At 39.8% G+C, this 18939-nt stretch overlaps 1 gene segment (V, D, J or C); it reads right to left on the minus strand.

Annotated features, from left to right (window-relative positions):
* Positions 1–829: 829 nt before the first annotated feature.
* Positions 830–1629, minus strand: LOC108538472 (Ig heavy chain V-I region V35-like). The segment is given in 2 exon segments: positions 830–1437; positions 1524–1629. Coding segments are annotated over 2 exon segments (363 nt in total).
* Between the last annotated feature and the right edge of the window lie 17310 nt (positions 1630–18939).

The following is an 18939-nucleotide window of genomic DNA, read 5'->3' on the forward strand; positions in this document are numbered from 1 at the left end:
CGCCAGTCAATTTTTTGGTTCATGTCTTACAACTCAAGAAGTAATGAAAAATCTACAAAATAGGAAGCCTACTCAAACAGAGATAATTTTCCCTAATTGAAAAATAGACCAGTATTCATAAAGAGACACTTTTTCATGGGACCCACAACTTACACAGATTTCTGTGACCTGAAGAACCACCTTACTCAGACACACAACCCAAGAGCTTGCAGTGTGCCTAATCCAACTCTAGGGCATTATACATGGAGGGTCTCATTGCCAGGGTCTCTTATTCTCATGAAAGGATGTTCATTATGGGATTCACCAGAATTTTCAGGTCTTTTAGAGACATGAACCTGCCTCTAAAATCTTAAAAATCTTACTCTCTGGGAAGGAGCATTGTAAACCAGAAGTCAGATAATCTGTAAATTAATATATATTTGTGGATTTTCGAAGAAAGAGTTCAAATAGTAATAGCCTCACTCAGTTTTCCTCTGACTAATATCAGTTCTAGAAAGCACTGAAAAAACCTGTGCTGCTCTGAAATATTTTAGGTTTGTTATATTAGAGCATCACCAGAAAAAGAAGGAACCAAGTGTCCTTGGAGATTGATCCATTGTAACAGATTTGTGCCTGTGGTGCAGGATGGTTGTGGTGGAGGAGACTGTGCCTGTGTAGGGCAGGGATTAGTGGGAATTCTCAAAACTTCTGTTCAATTTCTTTGTAATCCTAAAACTGCTCTAAAATTAACTTTATGATAAGGAGGGACAGAAACATTTGAAAGAAATTTTTGCCACTTTTTAAGAATCGTTCTTAGTCTCACCATGTGATCAAATAACCTTGCTCCAAATCATGTGTTCATCCCACTGGAAAACTTGTTCACAGTAGCACCTTCATGGAATGTTTGTATCAACTTTATTGAGTGTGGCCTTTCCCACTCTGTGAATCTGGCTTATATGATGACTCTTGAATGGAATATTTATCTTAAAATTAGAGTATGTACGTGTTTCTATTGTTCTTTTTTTCTCGAATATATAACCCATTTTGTAAACAGTCTTAAACCTAATAACCCCTGTCATCTCCTCAGCCCCCCACAGCTGCCTTCTCCCTCAGGGTTTCTGACACTCTCAGGATGTGGTTTTCACACTGTGCCTCTCGCACAGTAATACACGGCCGTGTCCTCAGATCTCAGGCTGCTCAGCTCCATGTAGGCTGTGCTCGTGGACGTGTCGGCGGTAATCGTGACTCTGCCCTGGAACTTCTGTGCGTAGTTTGTTATACCAACAACAGGGATAATCCCTCCCATCCACTCAAGCCCTTGTCCAGGGGCCTGTCGCACCCAGCTGATAGCATAGCTGTCGAAGGTGAATCCAGAAGCCTTGCAGGAGACCTTCACTGAGGCCCCAGGCTTCTTCACCTCAGCCCCGGACTGCACCAGCTGGACCTGGGACTGGGCACCTGTGGAGAGGACACAGGAGTGAGTAAAATCCTCTTTAACTAAACCAAGATCCCTTCCTCAGCTTTAGGACTAGGAAGCCCCTTACCTGTAACTGCTGCCACCACAAAGAGGAGCCTCCAGGTCCAGTCCATGGTGATGAGCTGTGCTCCCAGGGGCTTCTTTAGAGGAGGGATGTGGTTGTTATGTGATGCTCAGGGCACCAAAATGTCTATATTTATCTCAGGAGACCTCAGGTTATTTGCATATTCATGAGGCAAGATATTTCACAGTTCAAATCCTGAACCAGGATGAGAAAGAAAACACAGATGCCACATCAGCCATACAAGAGTGGGATACTGAGAGACCAAGCCCTAATCCTGCTTGAGGAAATGCACCCCCTGCCCCATTTCTAAGCTTTTTGTGGACAGCACTCTTCCTAATGAAGAACAATCCCCACTCCCAGGATGTGCTCCTCACTGTGAATCCACATTTTATTGGCATAGAGATTACCTCGATTGTTTCTGGGACCATCGCTGTCTCTGACAGTGAGCAGGCACCTTGACTCCATCCTGGTCCCATTAGGAACAGTCAGAGCTCACTGGTAACTCTGAATAAGTGGCCACTAGTTATCCTACATGAGTGCCCAGCAGGCCCCATGGAGAGTTCAGAGATCTGCTGGGCACTCCCAAGACAGAGTCCCCAGCACCTGCCTGAGAGTCCTGAGCTCCCAGACCCTTCCGTGGAAAGACTCTTAGTTGACAGATTTGCCCTGTGATGTGTGATTGGCTCTGAGTTTTCCCTCCCACTGAGAGGAGGAATCAGGAGTTGAAATGGAAATAGGAATTGGAATTTCTTGATAAACTCATAAATCCAAAATAAATACTAAGTCATTTGTGTTCTGAATAAGTTTGGGTTTTATCTCAAACTCCATTAAATAGAATTACTTGAAGTCTTCACATACTTTTAGTTCATGTCCATAGATGGTCATCATCTTTACATGTTGATTTCTGATCCACCTGGTCTGTGCACCTGCCACACTCTCAAATCCACCACTGCCAAGTCAAACACACAACGTAGGAAACATTACTTAGCTCTGAAATCTGAATGTCTTCCTCATAGGAACATAGTGTATCCCACAGTTATGTACTCATTAAATTAATAAACCATCTATATCTTTCATATTCTCACTGTTAAGATATTTATTATCATAGAATCTCACTTTTACATAGAGTTCTCTTGACTTTATTGAGTGATATAAATGGTCCAGATAAAATAGGATATTTAAAGGCATATTGGCAACTTGTTGAACAGTTATTATAGAATGATTTTTTGAGTAAACAAGACTCAGGCCTTGAGAGAATATTTCTCATTATTCGTCTCCAACAAATAAGTGAGAACATATAGTGTCTGGTTTTCTGTTCCCAAATTAGTTTGCAAAGAGTAATGACTTCCAGTTCCCTCATGTTCCTACAAAGGACATAACTTCATTCTTTTCTTAGCTGCATAGTTTTCCATGGTTCTATGTACCACGTTTTTCTCTATCCATTCTGCCACTATGAGCATTTAGGTAATTCCGTGTGTATGCTATTGTGAATAGTGCTGCAGTGAACCTACATGTTTATATTCCTTTAGGTGTCTGTCGAGCTGCGGGGTTGTTGGGTCAAATGAAACTTCGGTTTTAGGTTATTGGAGGGATAACCACACTGCTTTCCACAATGGTTGAATTAATTTATATTCCCACCAAAAGTGTATAAATGTTCCCTTTTTCTTGCAACCTTAGCAGCATCTGTTATTACTTTTTTTAAGATTAGCCATTCTGACTGATGTGAGATGGTACCTCACTGTAGTTTTAGTATGTATTTCTCCAATGATAGTGATATTCAGCATGTTTCCCTATGCTATTTGGTCACATGTAGGTCTTTTTGTAAGTGTCTTTTCGTGTCCTTTGACCACTTTTTCTTTCTTGTATGTTTGTTTGATTCCATGTATATTATAAATGTTAGACCTTTGTCAGATGTACAGGTGGCAAATACTTTACTTCCCATTCTAGAGGTTGCCTGTTTACTCTGTTGATAGTATATCTTGCTATGCAGAAGCTCTTTAGTTTACTTAGGTCCCGTTTGTCAATTTTTGATTTTGTTAAAATTGCTTGTATCATTTTCAGAATAAAGTCTTTGACAGTTCTTATGTACTAAATTGTTTTGCCTAGGGTATTATCCAGTTTCTATAGTCTTAGGTTTTACATTTAGATCTTTAATTCACATGTTATTATTTTTTCAATTGATGTTGAAAAGCATTTGATGAAACTCAACATCCTCTCAGAAAAAAAAAAAAATTAAAAATGGGTATAGAAAGAACACATCTCGACATAACAAAACGTTGTATTCCAGAGACTTGCAGGTAGTATTATAATGAATGAGAAATAACTAAAAGTATTTTTTCCGAGATCTGGAACGTGACAAATTTCCCACTTTAACCAGTGGTAAAGCGTAAATCCTTCTGCTGCCCCCATAGCCGGCTCTTACCTGCACGCGCCACCTACTGGCCTGGTGTTCAAACTGCATGACCTAATACAAAGCCGCTACCACCAGTGCACAGCAGTTGAAAATGAGATTAGCTTCTCAATACTTCTGTGATTCCAGCTCCGCAAAAGACCACGGGTCTGCTCACATGCTCAGTATGTTACTACTAAATCTGGAATTTGGAAAAGGCACAACACTAAAACTATTAATAACAAAATAAATCACACTGAGTAGATGCCCCTCACCTGGCCATTTCCATCAAGGCTGGTGCTTTTGCTTGCCAGGCTGCGTGGCTCATGTTTGTCCCCCTCTCAGGAGCTCAGCAGATAACTCAGGTCACTGTGCATTTCATAGACCAGCCCATTGCCTGAGGCAACGGAGAGCTTCTCCCTGTGCACAGATATCAAGCATGTACTCATCTGCTTCTGCCACAGTCAGCTCAAACCTGTAAGGCCACCTACTAATGTGAAGGGTAAACTTAACAACCCAACATAAAATCTGCTGAAACAAATGCATCCCAAATGAGAAACAGTTCCTGAGGCCTCCACTATCTAGGACCTGCAGGAGGCAGTGAGCCTGCTCACAGGCCCAGTACATTGTTTTACAACCGTCATTTCAGAAAGCCACTAAATAATGACCATCTATAGACAAGAAACAATTACAGAGTCTTTGCCACTGAGTAAACCAAGAACCAAATAAAAAGACCCACCCTATATGCATGATATTCACATTCTAAAGGGAATTAAATTTTCATAAAATCAAAATGAATTCAAAAATAGTAAGAGATAGTTGAGTCAATGAAAAGCAAACAGATAAGCGATTCTGGATATTTGAAAAAGCAGAATTACAAGACCCTGGATATCACCTTAGCTCTCCAGCAATAGAATCTAAACAACATGATATATTTGAAATCTCAGATAAGTAATTCAAAATGTTTATTTTAAAGAAGCTCAATTAAATCCAAAAGAGAGTTGAGAACCAACACAAATAAATTAGAACCACTCAGGCCAGGCATTGTGGCTCATGCCTGTAATCCTAGCACTTTGGGACTTTGGGAGGCCGAGGAGGGGAGATCGTGAGGTCAGAAGTTCCAGACCAGTCTGGCCGACATAGTGAAACCCTGTCTCTACTAAAAATACAAAGCACTGGCTTGGTGTGGTGGTGTGTGCCTGTCATCTCAGCTACTCAGGAGGCTGAGGCAGAATTGCAAGAACCTGGGCGGCGGAGGTTGCAGTGAGCCAAGATCACACCGTTGCACTCCAGCCCAGGCGACACTGCAAGACTCTGTGTCAAAAAACAAAAAAACAAAAATCAGAACAATTCCAGATTTACTTAAGACTTTGATTTTTAGAAAATGATCTTCAGGGAATAAAAACTTCATTGAATTATAATTAGAAAATACAGTTTAAAACTTTAACAAAGGACTACACTACACTGAAGAAAGAATATCAAACCTAACAGATATTTCAAATTAACCCAGTCAGATAAAATAAGAAAAAAATGAACAGAATCACTGGGAAGTTTAGGATTATGTAACACAATTGAAACAGTGGATCATGGATATTCCTGAGGGAGAAAATTAGTAAAAATATTTAGAAGACCAAATTGATGAAATAATTGAGGAAAATATCCCTAGTCTTGCTAGAGATTTTCCCATGCAGATAAAAGAAGTTCAGAAAACTCCATGACAAGACACCGGAAAACAGACATAACCAGGATCTACAGTCCTCAGACTATCTAAAGGAAATAGGAAGAAAAACATTCTAAAATTCACAACAAAAGTGTCTAATGATTTATCTGAAATTCTATTACACTAACAATGTACTTCTCAGCATAAACTTATAAGATAGAAAAGATTGGACTCTCAATTTCAGACTATTTAAAGAAAATAATAAAGGAAAAAAGTTATATGTCAACAATTATTTTGTATCCTGCTAAGCTAAGTTTCATAAATGAAGGAGAAATAAAGTGTTTCTAAGGTAAGAAAATGCTAAGGATATTTATTTACACTAGACCAGAACTATAAGAAATGCTCAAGGGAGTCCAAATATGGAAGCCATAGGTCAACACTCACCATCACAAACAACACAAAATTATAAAATTCACTCATAAAACTATTACACAATTAAGACTACAAAGCCACTAGTTAATAATTAACATAACAACAGGAGCCAAACTTCACATATCACATTGGTAGAAAGAATAAAAAAGAGTTTTGAAATTTATGCTGCTGACATGAAACTCCCTTAATTGGTAAAAACACATAGATTCAAGATCAAGAGAGTGAAAAAAGATATTTCATGCAAATGGAAACCAAAAGCAAGCAAGAGTAACTATGCTTATATCATATAAAACAAACTTTCAGTAAACACCAGTCATTAAAGACAAAGAAAGTCATTACATAATGATAAAATGATTGATTAAAAATACCAATTCTAGATATATATGCGCTCTACACCAGAAAATCCATGTTCATAAAACAAATACTATTAGACCTAAGGAAGAACATACATAACAATACAATAGTGATGGACTTCAATGCCCATCTGACAATCCTAGACAAATCATTGAGAAAGAAAATCAACAACGAAACACTAGATTTAAATTGGACTCTAGACCAAATAAACCTAAAGGATATTAACAGAACATTCAATTCTGATGACTGCAGAATATACATTATTCCCATTAGCAAGGAATATTTTCTAAGATGGATTATATACTATGCCATGAAATAAAGGTCTCAATATCTTTTTAAAAAATGATTTATCTTCTCAGACCACAGTAATACAAAACTAGAAATCAAACCCTAGAAGAATACTCAAAACTACATAAAACACATGAAAATTAAACATCCTGCTACTGAATGAACTTTGGGTCAACGATAAAATTAAAAAGGATATTATAACATGCTTTGAAATGTATAAAAATAGAGAAACAGCATACCAAAACCTTCCTTTGCAGCAAAAACCTCTCCTGAGGGGTGAAGATTATAGGTTTAAAATGACCTCATCACAAAAGATCTAAAATTTACAATACAACCTAACATTACATTCCAAAAGAATTAGAAAACCACAACAAACCAAACACACAGTAAGAAGAAAACAAATAACAAAGACCAGAGCAGAACTAGATAAAAGTTAAGACCAAGAAATACAAAGAACGCAACAAAAAAAACATTGGGTTTTTGAGATGATAAACAAAACTTACAGACCACTAGCTAGATTGGCAAGTAGGAGTAGACAATTTAAATAAGCAGAATGAGAAAAAAAAAGAAAAGATTAACAACTGATGCCATACGAACTATAATGATACAACATAGACTACTATGAACATCTGCAGGCTAACAAACAGAAAATTGTGGGTGAACAGATAAAATGTCTGAAACATCAATCTCCCAAGATTGAAACAGGCAGACAATAAAAATCCGGAAGAGACCAATGAAAATTAGTGGATACAGAAGTAACTTATAAAAGTCTCACAAAGAAGCCCTAAACAGATGATTTAAATGGTGAATTCTGCCCAATATACAGAAAGATCTGCTAGCAATTCTACTGAACTTTTTCAAAAAGTTGAGTAAGAGGGTGTTTCTCCCTAACTCATTCCACAAAGCCCAACAGCCCTGATACCACATCCATGCCAGGACCCAAAAAGGAATACTTACGGATCAATATCCTGATGACTATAGATGTCAAATCCTCACAGACACAAGAAAATGGCATCCAATCACATATCAAAAAATACTACGCCACAATCTACAAGTTTGTTTCAGGGATGCAAGGATGGCTAAACATCATGTATCATACTGTGATCCACCACATACAACAAAATTCAAAACAAAAAACATATAATCATAGTAAATAGGTCCAAAAAAAGCATTTGATAGCATTTAGGATTTATTTATGATAAAAACCCTCAACAAAATTAGAATAGAAGGAAAACATACCTCAAATGAATAAAAACCATATATGACAAACTCACACACAAGATTATACTGAATAGGAATATGTTGAAAGTATTCCTCCTAAGACTCAGAACATATCAAGGATGCCCACTTTCACCACTGTTAATCAATATAAAACTTGAAATCCTGGCCAGAGAAATCAGGCAGGAGAAAGAAATAAAGACACCCAATTTGGAAAAGGGAAAGTCAAATTATTTTGTGTTTGCTGATAATATGATTTTGTACTTAAAAAACTAATATTCTTTAGAAATACTCCTAGAGTTGGTGTATTAATTCACCAAAGTTTTAAAATAATGGAAAAAACATACAAAAGACAGTGGTATTTTTACACACATGTAACAATCAAGCAGAGAACCATAGATGTGTGGAACAGAATAGACATACCAGAAATAAAGTCACAAACCTGCAACCAACCGACTGTGACCAACTAGACAAAAAGCATATCCTGGGAAAAGGTCACCTTGTTCAATAAATTGTGCAGGAAAAACTGAACAGCTATTTGCAGAAGAATAAAACTGGACGCATATCTCTCACTATGTACAAAAGTTAAGCCAAAACCTATAAAATACTTAACTGAGAGACCTGAGAGTCTGAAGGTTGTAGATGAAATCCTAGGAAATGCTTTTCTGGACATTGTCCTAGGCAAAGAATTCATGACTACGACCTTAAAAGTAAACAGAACTAAACCAAAACAGACAATTCAGGCTTCATACAAGTAAGAAGCAAAGCATGTGCTCAGCAAAATAAAAAATCAACAAAGATAACAGAAAACCTACAGAATGACGAAAAATATTTGTAAACACTACGTCTGACAAAGAGCTAATATTTGGAATGTGCAAGAAACAAAAACAACACAAGAAAACACAAATAAACTCCTTTAAAAGTGAGCAAATAACAGACATTTATTTTTCAAAACAGGACATAAAAATCATCCACCAGCATGTGATAAAACAATCAATGGCATTAATCATCACAGAAATGCAATTTAAAGTCACAATGAGAAACCATATTAAACCAGTCAGACTAGCTATTATTAAAAGTTAAAAATAAAACTAAACTGAACATAAACAGATGTTGGTAAGGACACAGAGAAACCGTAGTGCATATACGCTGTTGGAGAAAATGTAAATTAGTACAAGCTATGTGGAAAACAGTATGGAAATTTCTTAAAGAACTAATAATAGAACGAATATTTGATTCCGCAACCCCACTACTTGGTATCGGCTCAAAGGAAAATAAATTTTATATTAGACAGATGCCTGCATTTATATTTATTGTTGCCTTATTCACAGTAGCACATACATGGTACCAAACTTAGTGTCTGTTAATGAATGATTAGATACAAAAAACATGTTGTACATGTATATGTGCTTATATAGACACACATATACACCCTCACAAATACACTATATGTATTTGTGAATATATATGTACACACATTTAATTACTACTCAATAATAAAAAATGAAATTATGTATTTATGTATTTTACAGTAGCATGGATGAAACTTTAGGCCACTATCTTAAGTTAAATAACTCAGAAGAGTAAAGTGGAATACCACATGTTCTCACGTAAGAACTAAATAATATGTGCCCAAGAATATAGAGTGTGGAATAATAAATATTGGAGACTTGGAGGTCTGGAGGGTGGGAGCAGTGTGTGGGATGAGAAGATACTTAATGAGCACAACATACACCATCCAGATGATGACTCCCCTTAAAGCCCTGACTTCATCACTAAACAATATATCCATGTAACAAAATTGTACTTTCACCCATGAATTTATACAAATGAAAAGATAAGTGGGATGCATATTCCAAGTTATCATTAACCCATATTAGAATGTTTTACAAATACAGCATTACAACTTCTTTATTTGGAGTGTTCTGTTTTTTTTCAATTACAAGAGAAAGGCAATCTCAATTCTCAGGGTAAACACACTTTGGAGAAGTTGTTGTGCGGTAGAGGAGGGCAGCTGTCCCATCAGCAATAAGAGGCTTTGTGTTTGGGTCATGTTCAACCATCTACTATTGTTCTATAGTAATCTCTGGGCGCAACATTGACCCCTGCCTAGTCCTCCATTCTGAGAGACTCAAAAAAGTGTCCATTATTACAGTAGTCATTATCTAAGTCCAGATTAACAAAAAATATTAAGCTAAAGATAAAGCTCAAAAGCAGAGCCCCTTGTCACTATCCTCCCTCATTTCAGTTATTTTATGGTTCACCCTCCCCAAGTCACCACCTGAGCCACCTTCTGGGTGGATAGAGTTTGTGAAGCTTTGGTCTGTCATTGCAGCATAATTGCCCCCTTAGGGAGTGCTCTGGAGCCCGTCAGCCAGAAATGAGATCGGCCAAAATCTGAGGTGGGTGCAGTGCCACTTCCCTGCAATCACTCTCCCAGATGTTCACTTAGTTCTCACAAATAATAACTGCATATTTAGGCTAATTCTTCTCATTTTATGTTTCCTTATGTATCGATTGAGCCAGCTCTTTGGGAGTATGAGTTATCATTTCTAAATTGCATTTACCTGCAGACATCTACTTCGGTTCAGCTGCTGTCTCAGACCGGGTAATTCTGTTTCCATCTAGGTATCAGATTTTGTCACTTCACACCTGAATACTTACATTTCCAAACAATGCTTCAGCCACGTGTCATTGATTCACAGGTCTCTCTAGGAAATCCTTCTTCTGATACAACCGCATTGAAAGGTTGCATCTGCCACCCTCAGGCTCAGAACTCAGTAAAAACACAGGACTCAGGCGAACTGTCATATTCACAGGAACAGTTTATTACAGCAAAATGATACAATTGAAAATACTTGAAAAAAAGGAACAAGGAGTGAAGCCCTGGAGAATCCAGGCATAGGTTCTCAGGGATCCTCCCACAGGGGAGCCTCCTGCACATGTGTAATTGTCCAGCTGTGCTGTAAGATGACATGTGTGAAGTGTTGATACCCAGGGGAGTGCCCCGAGCTTTCTTGTCCAGGGCTGTGTTTTGGGAATGAATCATAGACTATGGAACACCAGGGTAACTGACCACTATACTCAGACAACAGCCCTCCCCAGCAAAACCACAGCAGGCACTCACTATAAATCCCTGTGATTAAACTCGTACCGCATGTCCCAAGGCTGCAGACATCCACAGACACTGTTATCAGGTGGAATATTTTATGGTCTTGGAGACCTCATCCCAGGAGGTAACAGAGAGCCATAAATGAAGAAAAGTTCTTTTTAAATGTTTTAGTTACTTACTTTTTTAGGAACATGCAGGTTTTGACCAATTCAGGCCTGCTGAGTTAACCCACTGCTGTACACAAATCCCGATGGGATGGATTGTGGATGGTTAGGCTCAGCAGAGAGGGTAGAGATGGCCGAGTTAGGACCACAGGGAGGAGCTGAGGGACTGTAGGAGGAAAGTTGAGAGGCTCTGGAGGGACCCATGAGTGTGCCTGAGCTGTGAGTTAAACCAAAGCTGTTGGGTTTCCCAGGAACCCAAGAAAATGGTGCTAGAGTGAAGGGTGTGGGGAAGGGGCGGTAAATAGGCAGTGGATGGGTGCGGGAGGGGAAGGGGGTTAAAGGGGTTAGGAACCAGGAAGGAGAGCAAGGGATCTGGGCATTCCCTACAGAAGCAGGTTCAGAAATAAGCTGTCAAATGCCTCTTGCCTGGGCTTCCATCCGTATGTCAAAGATAAATTCTAGGCATGTTTCCCATCTGACAAATACCACAGAGTGAGGAAGGGATGGAGGCATTGCTAGGAGAGAACACCCTGGACGAGGCAGCAGCCCCTCCTTGTCCTCACACGGCCCTGACTTTCCTCCATCCTCACAGCTCAGAGGTTCTCATCCTTGTGCTATGGTGAGAAAAATGTCCTGTTCTTGGAACACGAAGATCTCCAGACACATGTGGGTGGTTAAGTCTACCATGAATCTGGCATTTCCAAACAAATCCTCTGTCTACTTTTCATCATTGTGTTCATGAAGACTCAGGGTAAGTGAAATAAGTCAGTCACTAAACAGTAAAAACACACAAAAAATTCACCTATTTACCCATATTGGGATGACTACGGGGTTTCAGAATCGATGAATTGGACAGAGAAGCACAAATGTTGGTGCTCAGGACTTCTGGACACCACACATGGAAATTGAAATTCACACATACAAATATGATAGTAAAATGGAGATCCTCACTTTCATTCAATGTTTGAGGTTCCTTGATCAATTAGCAAATACTAAAGGTCGATTTGTTAAAGAAAAACTACATATACAAAGACTCTTGTTCCAGCACAGTAAGGAAGACTTTATCCAGGGCCCTTGTGATAGGTGTAGGGACCAGGGCAATGGGATTTTGCAGTGGGGTGAGAGATTCAGCAGAACTGCAAATATAGAATGAGAACGTGGGGGTTTGTAGGCCTGCAGCAAGGTTGGGGTAAAGGATGGAAAATCACCAAGAAGAAACATCAGGAGGGAGGGAAATCCCGCTTAAGGCAGACTGCCAGGGTTTTTGTTGAAGTTAGAACAGGGTGATCAGATGTTACCCAGTTTGTTTACTGATAAAACTGCTCATTAATATTTGGATTGTTTTCAGTTTCTGTGTATTTCAAACAAAATTGCTGTTCAGCTTAGAGGAGTACACAGCTGAGAAACATGTTCCTAATCTTCCAACAACATGAACAACAGCTAAACTGGTCAGGTTGCAACTAAATCAGTTTTCTTTAATGTAACAGGTGTTTAAAGTTTAGCACCCCATTTGTTTATAAGTGTGTGTGAAAGAAAGAAGGAGGAAAGGAGGCTGGAAAAGAAAATGATTCTACGTAATTACTGATTTATGAGGTCCTCAAATGCAGGGACTTATTCCTAATGAACAGGGTCCACATAAGTTGAAGAGGGTAACTTGATGCGCTCACATTTGGCTATAGATTTATAATATAAATATTATTCTCTAAACACATAAACACTCATACACATTAGAATAGATGTAGTGGAGAGTGTCTAGTGGTGCATTGAGATGGTGACACTAAACCATGTCTCTGGGACCTTTCCCTGCCTGCTGCACCTGCCCTGATGGTGAGCCTTTAACCTGCCTGACCATTGAGCTCCACGATGGTCCTGAGCCCCCATGAGGTGCCAAGTGCCCCCTGGGTTTCTCTGCTGGTTCCTGAGTGCCCGCTTCTGTCCTCAGAACCCCGTACTGTCCTGTGAACCCCCACAGGTAGGTTTGTGTCAGGGCTCACACTGATGTCCCCTCACTGTGTCTTTTGCTTAAAAATACATGGTTGTGGCCCAGCACGGTGGCTCACACCTTTAATCCCAGCACTTTGGGAGGCTGAGGAGGGCAGATCATGAGGTCAGGAGTTCAAGACCAGCCTGGCCAACATAGTGAAACCCCATGTCTACTAAAAATACAAAAATTAGTCAGGCACGGTGTTGGGTGTCTGCAGCCCCAGCTACTTGGTAGCCTGAGGCATGAAAATCGCTTGAACCCAGGAGGTGTTGTAGTGAGCCAAATTCGCCCCACTGCACTCCAGCCTGGGTGACACAGCAAGACTCTGTCGAAAACAAAAAACAAGCAAATAAAAACATGGTTGGGTGCTTGCTGATCCCATAGCTCAGCCATAGGAAGAACTGTTTTTGGACACAGATCTGGAGGTGGTGACTAGACACTTGAGGAGTGGGCTGGAATTTGTGCTTCCTTCATGACCTGTGCACCTGACCCACTCCTGTCCCCTCTGTGGGGGCTGATTGATCCAGATCCAGCAGGAAGCACTGGTTGTGATGAGGAATCCAGCATTTAAACCGAAATGTTATTGTTGTTGATTCGCTAAACAAAATGTGGCACTCGTTTTTATTGTGTTGAGATACACATAACATAGAATTTACCATTTTAGCCCTCATTAAGTGTACTTGTCAGTGATACTTTACACATTCGCAATGTTGTGTAACCATCACCACTATTTGGTTTGGGAACGTTTTCATCATCAAAAAGGAAGCCTCACCTCCATTAAGCGGTCATTCTGTTACCCCTCCACAGACTTCCTGAGATCTGTCTCTTGGGGTTTTCCTGCTCTGCATACTTCGTATCAATGGCACGATTTGGAATGTGGACTTCTGTGTCTACCTCAGTTCACTCACCCAATGTTTTCAAGGCTCATCCAAGTTGCAGCCTATGTCGGTGCTTCACTCCTGTTTAAAGCTGGGTTACACACAGACAAACCACAGCATCTTCATTCCCGTGGGTTACAGACACACAGACACACCGCAGCGTCTACATCCCTGTGAGTTATGGACACCGCAGCATCTTCATCCCTGTGCGTTACAGACACACAGACACACTGCAGCGTCTTCATTCCTGTGGCAGTCGATGGACACTGGAGCTATATTCTCCATTTGACTACTGTGAGTGGTGACACTAGGTACATTTGTGTATGAGATTTTCTCTGAAGAACATTTTCCAAAGTTGCTGTACCATTTCAATACCAACCGGCAACCCATGACCATTCCAAATTCAGTATATCTTTACCTACAAGTAATTATGTTTTTCTATTCATTTTTCTTATTTGAACACTGGCTATCTTAGTGTGTGTAAAGTGGTAATCCATAGGGAACTTAATCATCAGCATAAATCAAATAACCCCATTAAAAATGGAGAAAGGACACGCACAGAAACTTCTCAAGTGCAAACATAGAAGTGGCCAACTAATGTATAAAAATGCTCAGCATATTCAATTATCAGATAAGTACAAATCAAAACCAAATGAGATACTATCTCACGTATGTCAGAATTGCTATCAGTAAAAGATCAGAAATTAACAGATGCAGGCAAGGCTATAGAGAAAACGGACCACTTACACACTTTTGGTGAAAAATGTCATTTGGCCCAAGTGCTGTCGAAATCAGTCTGGAGATTTCTCAAAGAACTTAATACAGAGCTACCATTTCCCTCAGCAATCTCATTACTAGGTATATGTCCAAGAGAAAACCAATCACTGGAAATAAAAGACACATCAACTAACCTGTGCTATTGACAGTACCAAAGACATATAATGAAACTAAATGCCAATCAGTTATAGACTGGAAAAAGAAAACGTGGTACTTACACACAGTGGAATACCATGCAGCTGTAAAAATGAATGAAATCATGTTTTTGCAGCAACTTGGATTCAGCTAAAGGCCAAAATTCTAAGCAAACTGAAACAGAGACAGCTGATAAGAGACAATGGGAGATGAAATGGACAATTTGGGTGTTTCTTTGTGTAAAAATGAGAAGAGAAATCCCCTGGGTGCATGAACTCTACAAAATAGAAAAGTCTGGAGACACTCATGTCCTGACATCCATTACATTAGATTGTGCTTTCTCTCTTTTTCGGTCAGTTAACCTTGCTTTCCTTCACTCTGGGCTAGAATAGCCACACATAATAATCTAGAGACATCAAAATAAAAATAACATATTTGAACATTAGAACAAGTGCTAACTTTTGGCTCAAAGTTAGTGTGGATTCAGTATGATAGCCAGGAGACTTGGCTGAATACTAGCAATGTGCTCACAGTAATATTATCTAAATTAGGAAAGCTTGTTTACATCTTTTAGATTAGATTCTGATTGAAATCCTTTATCTAATATCATCTCTGATGAATCATATGTCAGTAATAAAACTGGAGGTTATGCACTCAAATGAGTAGTGCATTCAGAATGTGTCCTTCCACCTGATGAGTAGTGCATTCAGAATGTGTCCTTCCACCTGATGTAAAGTCAGCCTGCATGACAGAAGTTATTGTGGTCAACAGAGCTTGTCAATAAGCCAAAGGCAAGGATTAAGTACATGTTTTAGAGGAGTGCCTGACTTTGGGATGTTTTTCACGCAAAGAAGCTTCTCACATATTCTGGAACCTGTAAAAAGTCTCAACAAAAGAATAAATTTTAGATGCACGGCTACATTTTAGGGACCTGAGTAATGTAACTTGGAATGTAAAATCCTAAAGGAAACTGAAATGGCAAAACAACTAAAAGAATATGTATTGTAGTGGATCATCACACCAAACAGTCTTGTTTATAATACTATCTAAACTCAGAAGGCATCAGCGTTACTCATATAACTCAGCATCAGTCCCATCCACAATCTTCTGAAAATGATGAAGAAAATTGTCATCCTTGAACTAAAATTGTCAAAACCTTAAGAAAATCCTGAACTTTCTTGGCCAAACGTTCTCTCCCTAGCACCAAAGTGTTATCATCAACTCCCTCAGGGAGACATCAGTTTTTAGCCTGTGGTTTGGTAGCTGGAAGTCACATACACTTAGAGATTTACCTTCAGTGCTCACCTCTTCCTATTAACATGCACACATGACAAAGTATTGAAAGTGATGACGGTATTTTACACACTCCATTCATCAACAGATTAAAGCTACCATTTTCCTACATCTTTTCAATATCCTCTAATGACATTGAAACAGGGAATTATATCTAGTGGAAGAAACATCAGGGTGGAACACTGCTCTTGAACTACTTTGGAAGGAATCTTACCAGGTGATTTCAACCACAACCCAGCAGTGAATTTGCACAATGTCAATACTTGGGTTCATACTGATGAACTGTAAACTAAAAATAAAATCCTAAGTGCCCCAACTGACTAAATAGTCCATCTGTTTGTCTAAGGGGCTCCAGAAGAGCCGAAAAACTGAGTTCCCAGCCATGACACGATCAGACTCGCCTCTTATACCCACTCCCCTTTTCGGTTTAGACACAACAATGACCAACACTAATGTTAAAATAGAGATCATAAGACTGACAGAACAGACTCCCTGTGGCAATGTCAAATTATAAACAAGACCTAAAGCCATGTCAGGCAAGGGTTTTGCCACTCACTCCTACACTTGAAAGATAAACTATGTTCTAACGGCCAATAGGTGATTCTTTTCTCTAGTGGTTCAGTAGTCACGGGCACTGAGACAAGCACTGTGAGGACAATTGCAGCCCATCCCCTGATGAACTGACCCCTGTTCCACAAGCCGTAACCCCAGCTTTGATTGAACACTAGACTCATATCAGGAACTTTCTCCTGATCAGAGACCACTGAACCGAGCGTTTTCACGTATACTCTAAGGGCCTGTGATATTTTGAAGCAGGAAGCTGACCTGAGACCTTCAGAATAAACTGATGACTGTGGATAAAGAAAAGGCCCCACACAGGGCATTGATTCAGCACTTCTGCCTGTCTCACTCATTCCTCTCTTTCTTTTTATTATGTCCTCATAGTAATACAATTTTTATTTTCTTTAGACCTGTTTGCTTTTCACACATAGTGGACTCTTCTTTCTCTTTTTCACTCGTTGTCTTAAGCTGCTAGGGAGAATAAAGTGCCAGGTCCTAGTTTTTGTGCCTCAATGCTAATGAATTAAGGTTTATTCTTCCTCCTCCTTGTCCTCTGCATGTCGTCAATCTAGTTAAGAAATCACCGAAGCTCCCTTATCTGATGCCAGTGTGAGGTTTAAATCATGCAAGCTCCTTCTCCTGAGTAGAAACACACCCCTTGACCCCACCACCAAATCATTATAAACCCTGAGCCAGCCTCCTTTCCTGCTCTAATGAGGAAATTCCAGTCTGTAATTTCTTGAGAAGCCTGTGCTGCTCTCAGCAGGCACCCGAAAAACAGAGTTAATAAAACTTCTTATATTCACCTGGGGTGTGAGTGTGGAACCATCAGACTCGACATCCACACTAAACATTGGTGGGGTCTCTCTTCCTTTGCCAGGGATCACCTACAATTGGAACTGTGGGCTTTGAGTCCTGACAGTGACCACCACGCGGCCTTTCTTCTCTTGCACTGGATGGGAACCCCCCTCTGCCCCAATGCCCGGCATGCACTTTATCCTGCCTGCTGCTGGCTGACTGGCCCTTGGAGTTCTGTTGAGCTGGGCTGCAATGCTGAGTTAAACACAGCATCTTTATAGATTTAACTGATTAACTTCAGAAGCACTGATAGTTTATAGATGTGGAGAAACAGGAGTAAATGACTGTAGGTGACTCTGCCTTTGGTGCATGTGAGAAAGTTTTTCTCTTGTTACGACAAATGCTTCTTTTTCAGAGACTTCATAGGAAGAGCAGGATAAAGAATTCAGAGAAGTGCCCCAGAGGAATCTGTTTTATGGAGAGGAAGCCACAGTGCTGACAGGAAACCAGACCTTAACCCACATCTGCACCTGCTCTGAGGCTGGCTCTTGTGCTTAGTGGGTTCTGAGCGCCCCCACGTGGTTCTTCACTCACATCATGGAGGCTCCTTTCTGGGCTCATACAGGTTTTCTTTCTAATTGTTTTCACAAAAATGGAGACAGAGTAAACAATGAATCCATGCATCTCAAAGAACACAAAACAGCATGATAACACCCCTCGACACACACACACATTTAGGTAAATCTCATTAACACTGCTGAAAATCAAAGACAAATAGAAATACATGCAGGCAAGTGGAGGTGAGTAGAGGGGGGATTCCTTCCAAAAGAACAGAAAAGATGACAGCATTCTTCTGGTGAAAACCTTACAAGCAAGAGGAAAAGTGATGGTGTCTGTCAAGTGTTGGAAGAAAAGCCAACCCATTCTTTTATAGCCCATGGATGTTCTCTAAAAAGTGAAAAAAGTTTTATTTCTCTTTGACAGCATGAGGGGCTCAATGAATCCATGCCCTCAGGAGACCAGTGAAAATTATTTTGGAAAATCACATGGTTTGGAAAGGCTCTGACAGCATACAGCAAGTGAAGAAACATTTATTCAGGAAAATCTAGAAAACTCAGTAAGGTCAGTCATTATATTTTATCTAAGATGCTCCTACTTCCTTCCACATCTAAGCTCAGCATCCTAACTTCAGTAACAACAGAATGTGGAAAAGTTCAAAGCCTGCCAGTGCTCTCAAAAACAGTGGAAGGTGTAGTGGAAGGCCTTTGGAACGAGACGGGTGGATGTATGGGAGATGCAGACTAAACTGCAGGGCTGCTGGCTTGCAGGAGAGAACTGAGGAGGGTGAGAGCAGGGGGACGTTCTCTTGTGGTTGG

Source organism: Rhinopithecus bieti, unplaced genomic scaffold (genome assembly GCF_001698545.2).
Source record: "Rhinopithecus bieti isolate Rb0 unplaced genomic scaffold, ASM169854v2 scaffold_16246, whole genome shotgun sequence".
Taxonomy (NCBI): Eukaryota; Metazoa; Chordata; class Mammalia; order Primates; family Cercopithecidae; genus Rhinopithecus; species Rhinopithecus bieti.